We start from the raw sequence: 16,282 nt of genomic DNA on the forward strand, positions 1-16,282 counted from the left end.
CAGTCCCCGGTCCCAGTTGGATTGTGTGCAGGAGGCAGCCAGTTGATGTGTCTCTCTCACATCGATGTCCTCCCCCCACCTTCTCTCCACTCCTACTCCCCCTTCCTCCCTTCCTTCCACTCTAAAAAATCAATGGAAAAAACACCCTCCGGTGAGGATTAACACACAAACAAAAAGAGAAAGGACCTACAGCATTTGCCTGAATTAACAGAACCCCCCCCCCCCCCCCCCCGGTGTAAATGATGGGGCCAGGTCTTGTTTGTTAAAGGAGCCTGGGTTCGAGTGGTTTCAGAACTCTGGCTCACCATCTGGTCTTCTTGCTGTTCCCTCGTGCTTACAGAATGGCTGCCACAGGTCCGGGCGTCACACCCTCACTCCAGCATGTCCAAAGACAGGAAGTGGTGGGGTAGCCAGGGCGACAGGAAGGAGCATTCCTCCGCTGTCTCTCTCCCCCCACTTGTTTGTTTGGCTTTAATCCGGGAGGAAATCCTTTACAGAACCCCCCGCATGTCTCCTCCTGTGCTTCGCTGGCTGGAACGGGGCCACGTGAACACGCCTAAGCAGCTAGGGAGGCCGGGAAGGCAACCTAACACGGTCATGCTCTAGAGAGGCAGGTGGGCAAAAGGAGTGGCTGCTGGGTATTCACGTTATGAAAATTAATAACCGCCCTGTCTTTCAGTTTCAGCGCCCGAATTTGTCTTTGAGCATGGCTACCAAACGTATCTGCCCACAGAGAGCAACGAAAACCAGACCACCACTGTCATCTCTCTGCCCGCCAAGTCACGTGCCAAAAAGCCCTCGGCGCCCCCTGCTCAGAAGAGGCTCAACTGTTGCTACCCAGGTAAAGGCAGCCTTGGGTCCTGCTTGTGGGAAGGATGGGACGTAGTGCAGGCTCCAGGGTCCCACATCGTGAACTCAACGTAGGTGTGCTCCAAACTCCCTGGCTTACAGGTCAGAGCCCCGTGTGTGCACCGTCCCGCACGCCCTACCCCCGCTATCCCAGGTCACCATGTGCCGAGGCCCTGGAGACTTGCACAGCCGTGGGACTTGGAAGTGGGACACGCGAGAGTTTCGGGTTCCTGTGAATTTTCCGTGTGGGGCGGCAGCTTAGGAAGACATCTAGAAAGATTGTTCTGTTCTTAGTTAAAAAACAAAACAAAAAAATACAAATTTTTATTTGGGAATAATTTCAGAATTACAGAAAAGTTACAAAAATTGTTCAAGCCCAGCTGGCGTGGCTCAGGGTTGAGTGTTGTTATGAGCCAGAAGGTCACAGTTCGATTCCCAGTCAGGGCACATACTTGATCCCCAGTGGAGGGCGTGCAGGAGGCAGCCCATCAATGCTTCTCTCTCATCACTGATGTTTCTATCTCTCCCTCTCCCTTCCTCCCTGAAATCAATAAAAATATATTAAAAAATAATAAAATTTTCAAAAATTTTTCTGTATTTTATCTAGATTTTCAAAATGTTACATATTACATGTAATTTGTCATTTTTCCTATATATTTTTCCCCTCACGCCCACCATTTTAGAGTAAGTTGCAGACACGCTGTCCCTTTGTCCCTCAATGCCTCGATATGTATTTCCTAGAAACAAGGAAGTTCCTAGAACCACAGTACAATCATCAAAGTCAGGAAATTCACCTTTATACACACTATTGTCAAGTTACTGACCTTATCGAGATTTTACCAATTGTCCCTGTGTCAAAAGAAAAACATCTTTCCCCTGGTCCCGGATCCAGTTCAGGATCACACATTGCATTTGGTTTTCATCCTGTGCTTTTCTTTCATGACCTTGACATGTTTGCAAAGTACAGGCCAGTTATTGGGTACGGTGTCCCGCCGTTGGGTTTGTCTGAGGTTTCCTCCCGATTAGATGTAGGCTCTGCAGTGTGGGCAGGAAGCGCAGGAGTGATGTCATGACCTTGGTTCATCACGTCGGGGGCACGGGACACCTGTGTGTCCTGTTTCTGGGGAGGGATTTAACTCTCATCACTTGGTTGAGGAAGTTTCTGCCGAGTTTCTCCACTATAAAGTGATTATGTCTTATCATTAATCTCTGCCTTTTTCAGGTTGCCAATTCAAGACTGCCTACGGCATGAAGGACATGGAGCGTCATTTAAAAATCCACACAGGTAAGTCACATTTCTTTGGCACCTGCGGCCTGAACATGGGCTCTATGCTAAGAGCTGGGGATCCAGACCAGTCAGACACAGGACATGACAGAGAACCTCAGTGCATTACACACACAAATAAATAAAAACAAGATGCTGTTCCTAAACATGATTTTGGCAGAAAATGCCTAAAGCAATAAATCCAGGACTGAAACAGGCCTGAGCGAACTTCACTAGTGGAAATGTGAACTGCTGCAGCCATTGGGAACATTAATTTGCCAGAATGAATTAAAATTTAAAAGCACCTATTTTTGTCATTTTTGAGGAGATGATCCTGTGAATGTGTCTCTGTGTGGGTGTTTGTGTGTGAGAGAGAGATGATTGGAAAAAAGAGGAATAAGGGGGAAGAATAGTAACATTTCTTTTATGTATCTTTACATCGTATCATTGGATGCAGTGAGTGTGTTATTTATGCAATTTGAAGGGGGGATTTCATAAATAAATACTTTTTATAAAAGGAGAGAAAATAATGTGTGGAAAAAGAAAAATGTGATTATTTCTAGTGATTTTAAATTTATTTAATATATTGTTTGTATATCTCCCCAATTATCTGCAAGGAAAAGGAATTGCATTTTTCACTATTTTTTAACAAAGTATGAGATACCCCTAATTCGATGATCCAGACGTGTATAAATGTAAAAACAAGTGTATAAGGTCGAGACACACTGAGAGCTGGCTTAGGTGTCACTCATCGCCTGAAGACCACATCTTGGCCTCAGCATTTGGAAGATGGGTGGTTCCTGATATTCCTTGGCCCTGGCCAATGATTGCCTTATTGCACTGGCGGCCCCCGTCGGGTCCAGTCAGCCTCACAGTGACATGTCACTTGAATTTATTCTAATGGTCAGAATGTTCAGTTTTAGGTTTCAAGCATTGGTAAGCATTCTCAATGTAACAAACAGTGAATTTCTCCATGTGGCTTTCACGTGCTGAAGTTCCATCAGTCACGTGTCACATATTCACCATTGCAAGGGTACAGTGCTGTAATTATTAATGAGGATTGGGGAGGCATTCTAGAAATGTAAGCAAGGCCCTGGCTGGCGTGGCTCAGTTGGTTGAGCGTTGTGCCATGCACTGAAAGGTAGCCGATTTGATTCCCAGTCAGAGCACATGCCTGGGTTGCAGGCTCGATCCCCGGTCAGGGGCGTGCAGGAGGCAGCTGATCAATGTATCTCTCTCACATTGATATTTTTCTCTCTTTCTCTCTCTATCCTCTCTTGCTAGAAAAATCAATTAAAAAAATCTTTTTAAAACGTATATGTATACATAAGTAAGGGCCACAATCTTCGGTCTGTGTCTGAGATCTTCAGAAAGCATCTTTTACATACAGTTAGCCAGGCTTGGTTTCGTAGGGTAGTTTCTACATAACTGCAGTATGTCCACCAACATCTTCAAGGTGGAGAGTTGACCAGAAGGCGTTCTTACTGTAGTTACTTTCAGAGGAGAGGACGTGGCCAGGAGCAAGAATGGCAGGGCTCACCCGACCGGCATGGCTCAGTGGTTGAGCGTCGACCTATGAACCAGGAGGTCACGGTTCTATTCCTGGTCAGGGCACATACCCGGGTTGTGGGCTCCATCCCAGTGTGGGTGTGCAGGAGGCAGTCGATCAATGATTCTCTCACATCATTGATCTCTCTCTCTTTCTCCCTCTCTCCCTCACTCCCTCCCTCCCTCCCTCCCTCTCCCTTCCTCCCTTCCTCTCTGACATCAGTAAAACTATATTTGACCAAAAAAAAAGAGTAGCAGGGCTCTGTACCAGCAGAGCCGGCCAGCATCTGCTCAGTGCTGCAGCCACACGGACAGGGACCCCAGGGGCCACTTAACAGGTGACAATAATGAGAAATTATTGTTCCTGGATATTTAAATTTGACTATTAGCATTTTAATAATAAATTTGTCATATTTCATACACTTTTAGGGGTGTTCTTGAATGCCAGATGTTTATTCTGGGATGGCAGTGATCAGTTTGGGCCGACATTGGTATGAGTACTTGATTATTTACCTTTGATATAAAGTAAAAGTGAAAACCCTAACTCGCATCCCATCTCCTTCTTATCTAGTGCCCATAAGTCACCAGTCTTAATCGTCCAGTAGGTCTCATTCTTAGATTTTTGGCATTCCTACACCAAGCCTAAGACACACACACAATTTACTTCTTCCATCTCTTATTAAGGTAATATTGTATATACGATAGCTTCTCAGCCTTTTGGCGAAGATCAAGCGTGATGTTGTATATATTATCACTGCAACTTGCTGTTTTCTGTTGACTATTGGACATCTTCCCACAGCAGTATGCACATACCTATTTTACTCTTTTCAGTTGGTTCAGTAATTCACGGTACATCTACACATGAAATGCTTCAGCCTTAAAACCATGTGGGTATTGCCTGGCCGGTGTGGCTCAGTGGTTGAGCGTCAACCTATTATGAAACAGGAGGTCACGGTTCGATTCCTGGTCAGGATACATGCACCAGTGGGCTCAGCCCCCAGTAGGGGGAATGCAGGAGGCAGCCAATCGATGATTCTCTCATTATTGATGTTTCTGTCTCTCTCTCCCTTCCTCTCTGAAATCAATAAAAATAAAAATCATGTAGGTGTTTTTTTTTTACATATATTTTATTGATTTTTTTTTTTTTTTACAGAGAGGAAGGGAAAGGAATAGAGAGTTAGAAACATCGATGAGAGAGAAACATCGATCAGCTGCCTCCTGCACGCCCCCCACTGGGGATGTGCCCGCAACCAAGGTACATACATGCCCTTGACCGGAATCAAACCTGGGACGCTTCAGTCCGCAGACCGACGCTCTATCCACTGAGCCAAACCGGTTAGGGCATCGTGTAGTTATTAATGATGTGAAAAGATGTAGTCAGTGGGGAGGCAGTGTTGCGTTTGGCTAAGAAAGCAAGACAGTCCTGGATTCTAATCCCAGTTGTTGAGAGAATTCAATAAAACCACTCAGAGGCACAGTGCCTTTCAGAAAGGAAGTGTTTTTAATTGATGTCAGCCAAGAGGTCTTTTTGTACCAAAAAAAGTACAGGTACACACAGATACAAAAGAGATTGGAACAATTAGGTTAAAAAAACGTATGGGTGACCAGTTGACATGTGTCTAGCGAGTCCAGATGAAGCAGGTATAGCAAAGAAACCCGACACCAGCTCGGACAAGGCAGGGCTTTGTGTCTCTGTCACATGCCTGGCCAGAGGTGAGCAGGTGGTCCGGGCAGGTAGGCGGGGGTCTACGCTCCTTCTGTGCCATCACAGTACATTATGTTACGTTCCCCACCGTCTGCAGGTGCGCTGGCCTAACCTGCCCACACCTGCCAGTTCACCCCGTGTCCTGGTTACCGCTGACACGAAGGAGGGGAGAGAGAAAAGGTAGAAAGCACAGTTTCTTTTTCCAAAGGGGGCACATTTTCCTTCTCTGCCATTTCACTGACGAGGACGTGGTCGCAGAATCACCCCTCGCCGCACATGAGGCCGAGAGACGTGGTCCGCAGCTGGTCAGCCACGAGCCCCTACAACCTAAGGGGCCTGAGGGTTAGGGCATGTCTGTGGTGACAAGGGAAATGGAGAGAATGGATACGAGGGACGGTGGACACTTTATTTTACTGAGCTGTAATTCAAAAATTTAAGTTGCATTCTATTCTATTTTTTTATATATATGTATTTATTGATTTTTAGAGAGGGATAGAGAGACAGAAACATAGGTGAGAGAGGAACATCATCGATCGGCTGCCTCTTGCCATGACCCTTACTGGGGATTGAGCCTGCAACCCGGAATCAACCGGTGACCTCCTGGTTCCCGGGTCCATGCTCAACCACTGAGCCACACTGGCCGGGTTGCATTCTATTCTTAACCTTTTGCACTCGGATGTCGAGTGTGACTCGACACGGTTAGCATTAGAATAAAGGAATCGAGAAAAAAGCAAGCGAGTGCAAAGGGTTAATAAGTAAGAAATTCATATTCAACATAGGAAAAAATTAGAAAATACCAGTAATAGCAGATTCATCTTCAAAATAGAGGCACCCCGCCCTCCTCCAAGGTGTTAGCTCTTTGCCAGCCTCCCATCCCGCTCGGGGGGGTTTCTAAATAGACTTCGGTGATCACGTATCACCTCTTCCCAAGGCGGCGGGAGACGAGCCTCCCTCTTTACTGTTTCCTGATGGCCTCTGTGTGTTTGAAGGAGACAAACCCCACAAGTGTGAGGTCTGTGGCAAGTGCTTCAGCCGGAAGGACAAGCTGAAGACGCACATGCGGTGCCACACGGGCGTGAAGCCCTACAAGTGCAAGACGTGCGACTACGCCGCCGCCGACAGCAGCAGCCTCAACAAGCACCTGCGGATCCACTCGGACGAGCGGCCCTTCAAGTGCCAGGTCTGCCCCTACGCCAGCCGCAACTCCAGCCAGCTCACCGTGCACCTCCGCTCCCACACCGGTAAGTCCCCGCGCCCGCTCTGTGCCCTCGGCGGGCTCTTGCTTCCGTCACGGGCACAACATGCGTACGTGAACCGGGGACGTGGGACGATCCCGTGGTATGCAGTTTTGCTTTTCATCTGCCCAGAAGCGCCTTCCTCGGTAAAATAGGGGACACCTCCCATTTATAACCCTCTCTGTATATAGCTTTATGTAACTTTATAGTTTACTCACTAGTATTTAATTGAGGGGATATGCTAAACGAAATAGAGATACAAGTGGTGCATTTTTAATGCATTTCTGCGTAATGGTGGTTTAGTCATTTCCCTCCGTCTTAAAGTGTACTCTGATTACTTCAGCGTGGGACAGCCTGATGGAACATCTCAGCGGAGTAGGTAACTTAAAAGATTGTGTGTGATTTCCTTTTGGCAAGTGTATCCGTTAGCGATTGACACAGTGATGCTGTGTAACAACCAGCGTGAAACCCCAGTGGCATCTCATACTAAGGATTCATTGCTCACATACTTCATGTCAGCACGGGCATGGCTAGACAGCTCTGTTGATGTTGGCTGGGCTCAGTCACATGTGTGGGGAAGGCTGGCTGTCCATTGCCCTTGGCCGGGGACCTGTGAGCTGTGGGCTACCTGGCGGTCCATCGCGTTGGCTGGGGCAGGTAGGCGGGGGTTGAAGCTCTGCTCCCCATACATCTCCTCCTTCCGGGACCAGGCTTGTCCTTCTCATGACAGTGGCAGTAATACAAGCAAGCACGTCTCAGTGTGTAACCCCATCTCAAACCTGTGCTTGTATCCCATTGGCTAAAGAAAATTCTCTTTTGGGCCTGGTGTCAAGGGTTGGGGCCGAGCTCACCTGCAGGAGGAGGTCACCACACGGTTACATGGCAGAGGCCAGAGAGATGCAGGGAGGGATAGAGAATGGAGGCCGCCCCACCGTCATTCACATCTTTCTGACGTGCAAATGCACTCCCACCCTCCCAAGTCCAGGATCTCGCGATCTCCGTCAGGTGTGGATACGTGTCCTCTTGAGTAGAGACCCTTGCGGTAAAAAGACAAGTGCGTCCCCCACTCCCGGGGCACAGAGCCAGGACAGCTGCAGTCAGTCGCCTTGCCGTGGGAGCGGGTAAGGACTGAGGCACGCGGCAGTCACCGGTCCACACATTTCTGAAGTCCCTCCCACCGGTGTCCCCGGTCCCGCACTCTGTGGACAGGGAGTGGTTCGTGATGAGTTTTGGCTCAGCTCCCTGGTTTCTAGATTGTTCCGTGGCACATCCTTTCCTTCACCTTCCTTGGCTGCTTCTGAAAAGGGGTGAACACGCGCTGTTGGGAGACTTTCTCAGCCTGCGTCTCGGCTGCCGAAAGCGGGGCACCTCTTTCGGGTGTTAGTCCAGGTTTGGGGGGCGGCTTCGCTGGCAGAGCTGTGACACGTTGGAGCTTCCGGTGTGTCTGTGCCAGCGGCCACACCACAGTCCCTCCCGAGGCTTGCCGTCCTCTGAACCCAGCGCGGGCACTTTGGACATATAACCTCCTGGGGGTCGGACCCTTGAGACCTGTAGGACTCTGTGTCCAGCGGAGAGAATCTACGTGGCCCCAGCTTCACTCTTGTAGAGATTTTAACAGAGAACCTACATTCACATCCTTCTTTTCTCATTCAGTCTTTTCTCCCCCACTCCTCACCTTCCCCCCGTCCCCCTCGCCGTCTCAAGATCAACTCCCTGGATAGGATCTTGGTCCACAGTTTGTTTTCTTTGAAAACCTTCTGCTGGCTGGAGATGAGAATCTTTTTGTGGTTTTTGTAAAATATATTTTTATTAATTTGAGAGAGAGGAGAGAGAGAGAAACATCAACGATGAGAGAGAATCATTGATCGGCTGCCTCCTGCACACCCTTCCCTGGGGATCCAGCCCACAGCCTGGGCCTGTTTCCTCACCAGGAATTGAACTGTGACCTTCTGGTTCATAGGTCGGTGCTCAGCCACTGGCCAGGCAAGATGAGCATCTTTATTCAACCCAGCGCATCTTTGATTTTCTATATTCTCTCTCTCAGGTCCATTTAGAAAATGGCCAGGGGTTTTTTTTGTGTGTGTTTGTCTCTTTCTTGTGATAGCTCATCATGTGCAGCTTGTGAGAACTTTCGGTGTTTTGCCTAGAATTAACCTCTTCGATCAAGTCCACAATGCAGTAGGTGTGTAGTCTACCTTTTAAGTCCCTGCAGGTGACAGTTTTACCGAATGTTTGCCATCCCGTAGTGTACCGGCAGCCTCCTCCTGCCAACCAGCCCGAAAGCCAGTGCTACATAACTTAGTTCTCTGTTGTGGCAATGCTCCCCTTCTCCATCCTGGTATCTGTATCCGTTATCTAGTATCACAATAATGCCGTGTAACAGCCCGACACCTCAGTGGATACAACGTGCCTTTTCTGTTCCCACGTTGGGGATCAGCTGGTGTCCTCTGGGCAGCTCTGCTGATCTTGGCCGGGCTCACTTCCAAGTGTGAGACTCAGCTGGCCGCGGCCTGGCTGTGCACTGGCCCTTGCTGCTCCACGCACCTGTCCTCCTCCTCCTCCTCCTCCTGGGACCAGTGGGCCAGGCCAGGCTTGACCTTCTCACGGCGATGGATGACAGACGTGCAGGCGAGCAAATTCCAAAGCACAAGCCCATTTCAAGCCATTACTATGTCAGGTCTACGCAGCGTATCATCAGCTGAATCTGATGACATGATGGGTCCTGTTGTCTGAGGTCATGGCAGGTCATCCTGCCCTGGTCTGGAGAGCATGCATGATGACATATGTGATAGAGGCCATGGCTACAGGGAGAAATGGGAGGTGGAAGTTTTGGGGACATTTTTGTGGCCTAATGCACGTTAAGACATTGACATAATTAATGCCCAACCGATCTTCAGAAATCTCCCCAACCTAAGTTAGAGGAGCTGAAGGATTCGTTTATGGAAACGGTTCAGAATCATTTTGATTTACATGGATAAACTTACCATTTACTGTAGCATCTTTAACTTGGTCCAGAAAAGTGTATTATCTAAAAATTGGAATGTGTTCCATGTATGCAGTGTCTCCATGGAGTACTCACTTCCCCTTTTTCAGTCTGCGGCACTTACAACATTTTACAAATTGTAAAATTAATAGGATTTTTGTCTTACCCTTTCTTCGCTTTGATCAACTACGTTGTCAGTCATCTTAGGAGCAACTTAAACTCAAGAAAGATCTGTCCACTTAAATGTGTCTGTCATTTATTCGTTCAACAACACCATTAAGTCCCCACTGCCGGACACTGAGGATGAGGTGGTGGGCACTCCTCATTTAAGAAATAAATGTATGGTTAAAGGGGAATAAAGAAGAAGACGGCAAAGGGATTTAAACCTTTGACTTTCATGTCAAAAGTGTCGTTAAGCTCTGTGAGAGTTGGTTATCTGCCTTTTCTGGGTTTCACCTCTTCTGATGCTTTTTAAAAAAAAGGCAAAAGATTGTCCTTGATTTCAGCAGGGATGTAACGGGAAAACCTAGTAAAACATTCTGGAGCAGAGAGTCTTCCTCTGAGTCCACAGACATGGCCACCCACGGAGCCATGGATAGAATTTAGGAAGTCCATGAAGTTGGATGGGGAAAGATTTTACATCCTCATTTTCACTCACCCGCGCTGAAATGTGATGTGTCCTTCAGTTACAGCACTGGGCAACCAGTCTGATCACAGTGCACGGAACTCGTTGCCAGTAGAAACCACAGGTCCTTCCATACCAGGGGTTGCAGGACGATCAGAATTTCCTTAATGCTCTTCTCTATTTAGAAAGGGTTGTAGTCACTGGACCTGCGGTTGGATCTTACTATTTAATACATTGGTAAGCACATACATTGCCATATCACAGATTTTTTTCTTTTAATTTTTAATAACTACTTCAATGTAATCGGTCCCTTTTGTATTCCTATTCATTTTTAGTTTACTTTGAATATTTAAGCATTATTCTGAGAAAGGGCCCATGGGTTTCACTGAACTGGGAAAAAGGGGTTGATGGCATGAAAAGGGGGTCAGCAAACTTTTTCTGAAAAGGGCCAGATAGTAAATATTTTAAGCTTTGTGGGCCACACAGTCTCTGTCACAGTCGCTCACTTCTGCCTTGAAAGTGACCACAAACAACACACAAACAAATGAGTGTGGCTGCATACCAATAAAACTTTATTTACAAACACAGGCTGTGAGCCGGATTTGGCCATAGCTTACCATTCTAGAATTTAGTGTGCATGATCTTGGTGGTATTTAGTTACACATAAAGCATTTTTTAGGTTTGGGCTTCCCAATTTTCTTGAAGCTTGCTATTTCCCCTCCCTGTCATCTTTTTTTAAATTTATTTATTTATTTATTTATTTATTGTTTTAAATATATTTTTATTGATTTCAGAAAGGAAGGGAGCAAGATAGAAACATCAGTGATGAGAGAGAATCATTGATAGGCTGCCTCCTGCACGCCCCCTGCTGGGGATCGAGCCTGCAACCCGGGCATGTGCCCTTGACTGGAATCAAACCTGGAACCCTCCAGTCTGCAGGCCGACGCTCTACCCACTGAGCCAAAACAGCCAGGGCTATTTTTTTTTTTTAAATTTTTTTTATTGATTTCAGAGAGGGAGAGGGAGAGAGATAGAAACATCAGTGATGAGAGAGAATCATTGATCAGCTGCCCCCTGCATACCCCCCACTGGGGATTGAGCCCACAATCCCGGGCATGTGCCCTTGACCAGAATCGAACCCAGGACCCTTCAGTCCACAGGCTGAGGCTCTATCCACTGAGCCAAACTGGCTAGGGCGCTCCCTGCCATCTTTAATTGCATGCGTTAAGCAGCTCATGGTGATGTGTTAGGCCTTACACCTAAAAGCAGGAACACAGGCTTCGTCCATTGAAGCCTGTGGCCCAAGACAGCGAACATTGGCCGCAGGTACCGATGGTTAATCACCTGGCATCTAAACATGCCAGCCTTGGAGTCCAGGCCTGCGCCATGCTCCCAGGTGACTGTGACAAGTTCTGTAGTCTCTCTAGGCCTCGGGCTCCTCATGTGAACAATGGTGTGAATGATGATAACATTGCTAATACACCCACCTCCTGGGACTGTCGAGCACCCGATGAGACCATTCTTGTGGAGTGTTCAGCAGCGTGCCTGCTGTCCTGGAAGCAACCCCGAAGAATGTTAGCTGCGGTTGTTTTGCCTAATTATACGATAACTGACATGGGCGGGGCCGCCACGGTGCCTTAGATACCCTGGACCTGGCACTCACTGGCCCAATCACTTTGGAGTATCACGCCGTTCAGATGTTGGCAGTCTCGCTTTCCCTGCTCATCTTTCAGCGAATACGAATGTAAAAACAAAAAGTAGAAAGTCAAGCGGCTGGATTTTAATAACTTCACCAGCAAAGAACGCCGTTGGCGATGTGGGATAAAGTTTGCGCAATAAACACGTCTTTAGTAATGAGACTCTGCCTGAAGTGTAAGCTGGCCATTTGAATCCCCGTAAAAAAGAATATTCTGATGAGTGAGCACGGAGGTGACGGGTTCGAAATGTGTGCTTCAGTCTGTTACAACATGTAACTCAGTCACGACCGGTGGATCACGCAACACGGTGCGACCCCGAGCCAGAGTGGTCACAGTAACCCTGGGAGCGGTAGCTCGGTTGTTTTAAAGACGGTGCTGAGGAGATTCACACGCCTTGTTTTACTTGGGACAATTAACGAGCTCTTTCCAACCTCCGCTTTGCTCCTGGGTTTTGAGACGGTGGTGGTGCACCAAGCATGTGGTGGTGGCTTAGGTTTGGGGAAAGAAGAGAAGCCCCCCACCCCCCCCCCACCCCCCTTTTTTTTTTTCTCCCAGGGGCTGCTAGAGCTGCAGTTAGAAGGCCTCCACCGCCGCCCTGGTCTAGGCGGTTTTCTGGTGTTTGCTTCGGGGGGATCCGCTGTGGTTGTTGCCTGCCTGTTCTCATCGAAACTCACCTTGTGTTGACAGGGGACGCCCCCTTCCAGTGCTGGCTCTGTAGCGCCAAGTTCAAAATCAGCTCGGACTTGAAAAGGCACATGCGCGTGCACTCGGGGGAGAAGCCCTTCAAGTGCGAGTTCTGCAATGTCCGCTGCACCATGAAGGGAAACCTCAAGTCCCACATCCGCATCAAGCACAGCGGGAATAACTTCAAGTGTCCGCACTGCGACTTCCTGGGGGACAGCAAAGCCACCCTCCGGAAGCACAGCCGGCTGCACCAGGCGGAGCACCCCGAGAAGTGCGCCGAGTGCAGCTACTCCTGCTCCAGCAAGGCGGCGCTGCGCGTGCACGAGCGCATCCACTGCACCGACCGCCCCTTCAAGTGCGGTTACTGCAGCTTCGACACCAAGCAGCCCAGCAACCTGAGCAAGCACATGAAGAAGTTCCACGCGGACAAGGTCAAGAGCGAGGCCTCGGAGAGGAAGGACGCGGGCCGCCAGAGCAGCCGGCAGGTGGCCAAGCTGGACGCCAAGAAGACTTTCCACTGTGACATCTGCGAAGCCTCCTTCATGCGCGAGGACTCGCTGCGCAGCCACAAGAGGCAGCACAGTGAGTACAACGAGAACAAGAACTCGGATGTGACCGTCCTGCAGTTTCAGATCGACCCCAGCAAGCAGCCGGCCGCGCCCCTCGCGGTGGGGCACCTCCAGGTCCCCCTCCAGCCCAGCCCAGTGCCCCCGTTCAGTGAGGGGAGAGTCAAAATCATTGTGGGGCATCAGGTGCCCCAGGCAAACACCATCGTCCAGGCCGCGGCCGCCGCCGTGAACATCGTGCCGTCGGCCTTGGTGGCCCAGAACGCAGAGGAGCTGCCCGCGAACAGCCGGCTGCAGATCCTGCGCCAGGTCAATCTCATCGCCCCTCCCCAGCCCGCGGGGTGCCCCAGCGAGGTGGGTGCCATGACCCAGCCCACTGTCCTGCTGACCACGCATGACCAGACGGACGGAGCCACCCTGCACCAGACTCTCATCCCCACGGCCCCAGGCGGCCCCCAGGAAGGCGCTGGCAACCAGACTTTTATCACCAGCTCCGGCATCACCTGCACCGACTTTGAAGGCCTTAACGCCCTGATTCAGGAGGGCACGGCCGAGGTGACTGTGGTGAGCGATGGGGGCCAGAACATCGCCGTGGCCACCACGGCCCCACCTATATTCTCCTCTTCCCAGCAAGACTTACCTAAGCAGACTTACTCTATCATTCAAGGAGGGGCCCACCCAGCTCTGCTCTGCCCAGCGGATTCCATACCAGATTAAAAAACAAAAGAGGGAAGGGGGAGCTTAAAAAAAATAGGGGGAAAAATGTGACAAGTCATACATAGAATTCTGCAAGAGGTATGCCCTTTATGTTTTTAAACGTTATTGTGAAAACACCCCCCCATGATAAATTGTAATTTTATACTGCCCATTATAATTTTTAATGCTGTGATAACTTTGAGACCTCCTCTTGAATCGCAGTGTTGTAACTGTTGTAGAATCTTCAATGTTACCGGGATAATTATGATTAGAGCTTGGAATTAAATGCATTGAGTAGTGAGTACATGTGTCTCCAACTTCGTTTCCCAACTCTAATAAAGGTTTTCTCCATCTCATTAAACTTGTGGAGTAGATGGTACTTCCCAGCCTCTCACATGCCATTCTGAAACACCCCCAGAATACATGGCTACAAATCTATGGTATGAAGGGCCATTTTCTACATAATGTTACATGGGTATTTGACACCCCCCTCCAGAAAAAAAAGTTTAGTTCTAATAACATAAAAAGGGAATGGTTTTCTAATAAATTGATACACGATTAAAATATACTGAATGTTAATGATTTTGTAGTCACAGTATGATTTGGGGTTGAGGGGATGTGAATGAGCTTATCATTAAAGAGAACTTGAACAAGCAAAGGTGTGTAGCCCTCGCTTATAAGTATTATAGAAACATCTTACCTCAACAGTCAAATTATCTGTGGTACCTAAAGTGATTCGAGTGGAAATGCTGTTTGACCAGTAGGTGGCGCCAGAGAGCAAGCTAGGATTATACGACATACATGAACTAGGGTCCTAATATCTCTGATTTCCAGCCTCTAGCCTGATCTTCAGCTCATGACAGGCTCTTAGAAAGTACTGAATGAACGAAGCATGCTCTCACAGAATGTCAGCAAGGATTGTGAGTTAGGTTATTCTTGTGAGAGAAGTATATTTAAAATATAAGAACACTTACTTTTTTTAATCAGAGTTTTTACACACTTTTACTTCCCTAATACACACACTTATTAAAGTTCTCGTGCACATCAGCTTACTTTTACATAAAAGATATAAAGCAAAGTAAAGAAATAACAAAATTATAAAGCTGGATCCCATGAGGGTTGTCCGTTGGAAATAGATACAGAGTTTGAGCTGGGCTTGTCTTTCTTTGCTCCTTGCTTGAACACAATGCTGATAATTCACTGTGCTTTCCTTTTTTTTTTTCCATTGTGTTTTCTTGCCAGAATTTCTGACTTTTCCTATCAGCAATGGTAATAATGATTCATTAACTATTGTTTGATAAGAAATCGAAAAAAACATGCAGCGTCCAATGTCAGTATTTTAATAATGTCATTGCTTTAGAATTATTGCTTGTAGCTCTTTAGGAAGCTCAGCTATTGGATTTTAGCAGGGAAACTTCCATTTCATGAACCTGCTTTTTTACTTCTTTCTTTTTACCCAGAGTACCCCTTTTTTCCCGCTTTTAAAGATTTTTTCCCCCTGATTATAAAAGTAATGTGTATTCAAGATAGAAAGTGTGGGTCTGGCCTGTGTGGCTCAGTTGGTAGAGCACCATCCCATGTACCAAGTTTCGGGCTCAATCCCCAGTAGGGGGCATGCAGGAGGCAGCTGATGGATGTTTCTCTCTCTCCCTTCCTCTCTAAAAATCAATAAAATAAACATATTTTTTAAAAATATAGAAAGTATCAGAAACATTATCTAGAAAAAATTAGTCACTAATCTTACTATCCTGATCTTTTTTCCCTGCTTATGTCTCTTTGTTTTCTACTCCAGTTACAGAGTTGATATTGAATTGATCATACTATTTCCTTTCTATGTACTATTTTATTTGTAATTGATTTTTTTTTCCTTAGAGAAAGGGAGAGGGAGAGAGAAACATCGATGTGATAGCAAGACATGGATTGGCTGCCTCCTGCATGCCCCCTTACCCAACAACATGCTTAGAGAGAGGAAGGAAAAGAGAGAGAAACGCCGATGTGAGAAACATTGATAGGTTGTCCTCCGAATGTGCACTGACTGGGTATCGAACTGGCAACCTTTCGCTGCACCAGCCAACACCCAACCAACTAAGCCACTCTAGCCAGGCCCTAACTTTACTTTTTAAGCAAAAGTGAGGCTATGACCAAATCATGCTTTACTCAACCATCTTCTTCGTGAATATTTAGGTTGTTTTTTTTTTGTTTTGTTTGCCATTACAACATCCACAGTAAACATCCTACATAATTCCTCATATCCAGTTGTACTTTTGGAGTTTCAGTGCATTTCTATAGTCTGTACTTGTGTAGATTTCAAAATGGTAGTCTCAGCTGGTGTGCACCCAATTATCACCAACCCTGGGTGTTTTCCGGCTTTTGAAGTCTTGTTAATCTGATGGGAGAAATGAGTTGTCTAGTCCTTGTGCGTTTCCCCAG

At 47.5% G+C, this 16,282-nt stretch overlaps 1 protein-coding gene across 1 annotated transcript in view; it reads left to right on the forward strand.

Moving 5' to 3' along the window:
- The window catches only part of LOC103285755 (zinc finger protein 64), a 30,587-nt gene extending 16,247 nt beyond the window's left edge, over nucleotides 1–14,340 (forward strand). The window contains exons 3-6 of the mRNA XM_008141187.3: nucleotides 680–841; nucleotides 2,072–2,134; nucleotides 6,356–6,607; nucleotides 12,594–14,340. Coding sequence (XP_008139409.2) covers nucleotides 680–841; nucleotides 2,072–2,134; nucleotides 6,356–6,607; nucleotides 12,594–13,873 — 1,757 coding nt within the window. The 3' untranslated portion in view covers nucleotides 13,874–14,340. The remainder of the gene's footprint in view (nucleotides 1–679; nucleotides 842–2,071; nucleotides 2,135–6,355; nucleotides 6,608–12,593) is intronic.
- Nucleotides 14,341–16,282: the final 1,942 nt, after the last annotated feature.

The sequence above is a fragment of the Eptesicus fuscus genome, chromosome 12, assembly GCF_027574615.1.
Source record: "Eptesicus fuscus isolate TK198812 chromosome 12, DD_ASM_mEF_20220401, whole genome shotgun sequence".
NCBI classification, from domain to species: Eukaryota; Metazoa; Chordata; class Mammalia; order Chiroptera; family Vespertilionidae; genus Eptesicus; species Eptesicus fuscus.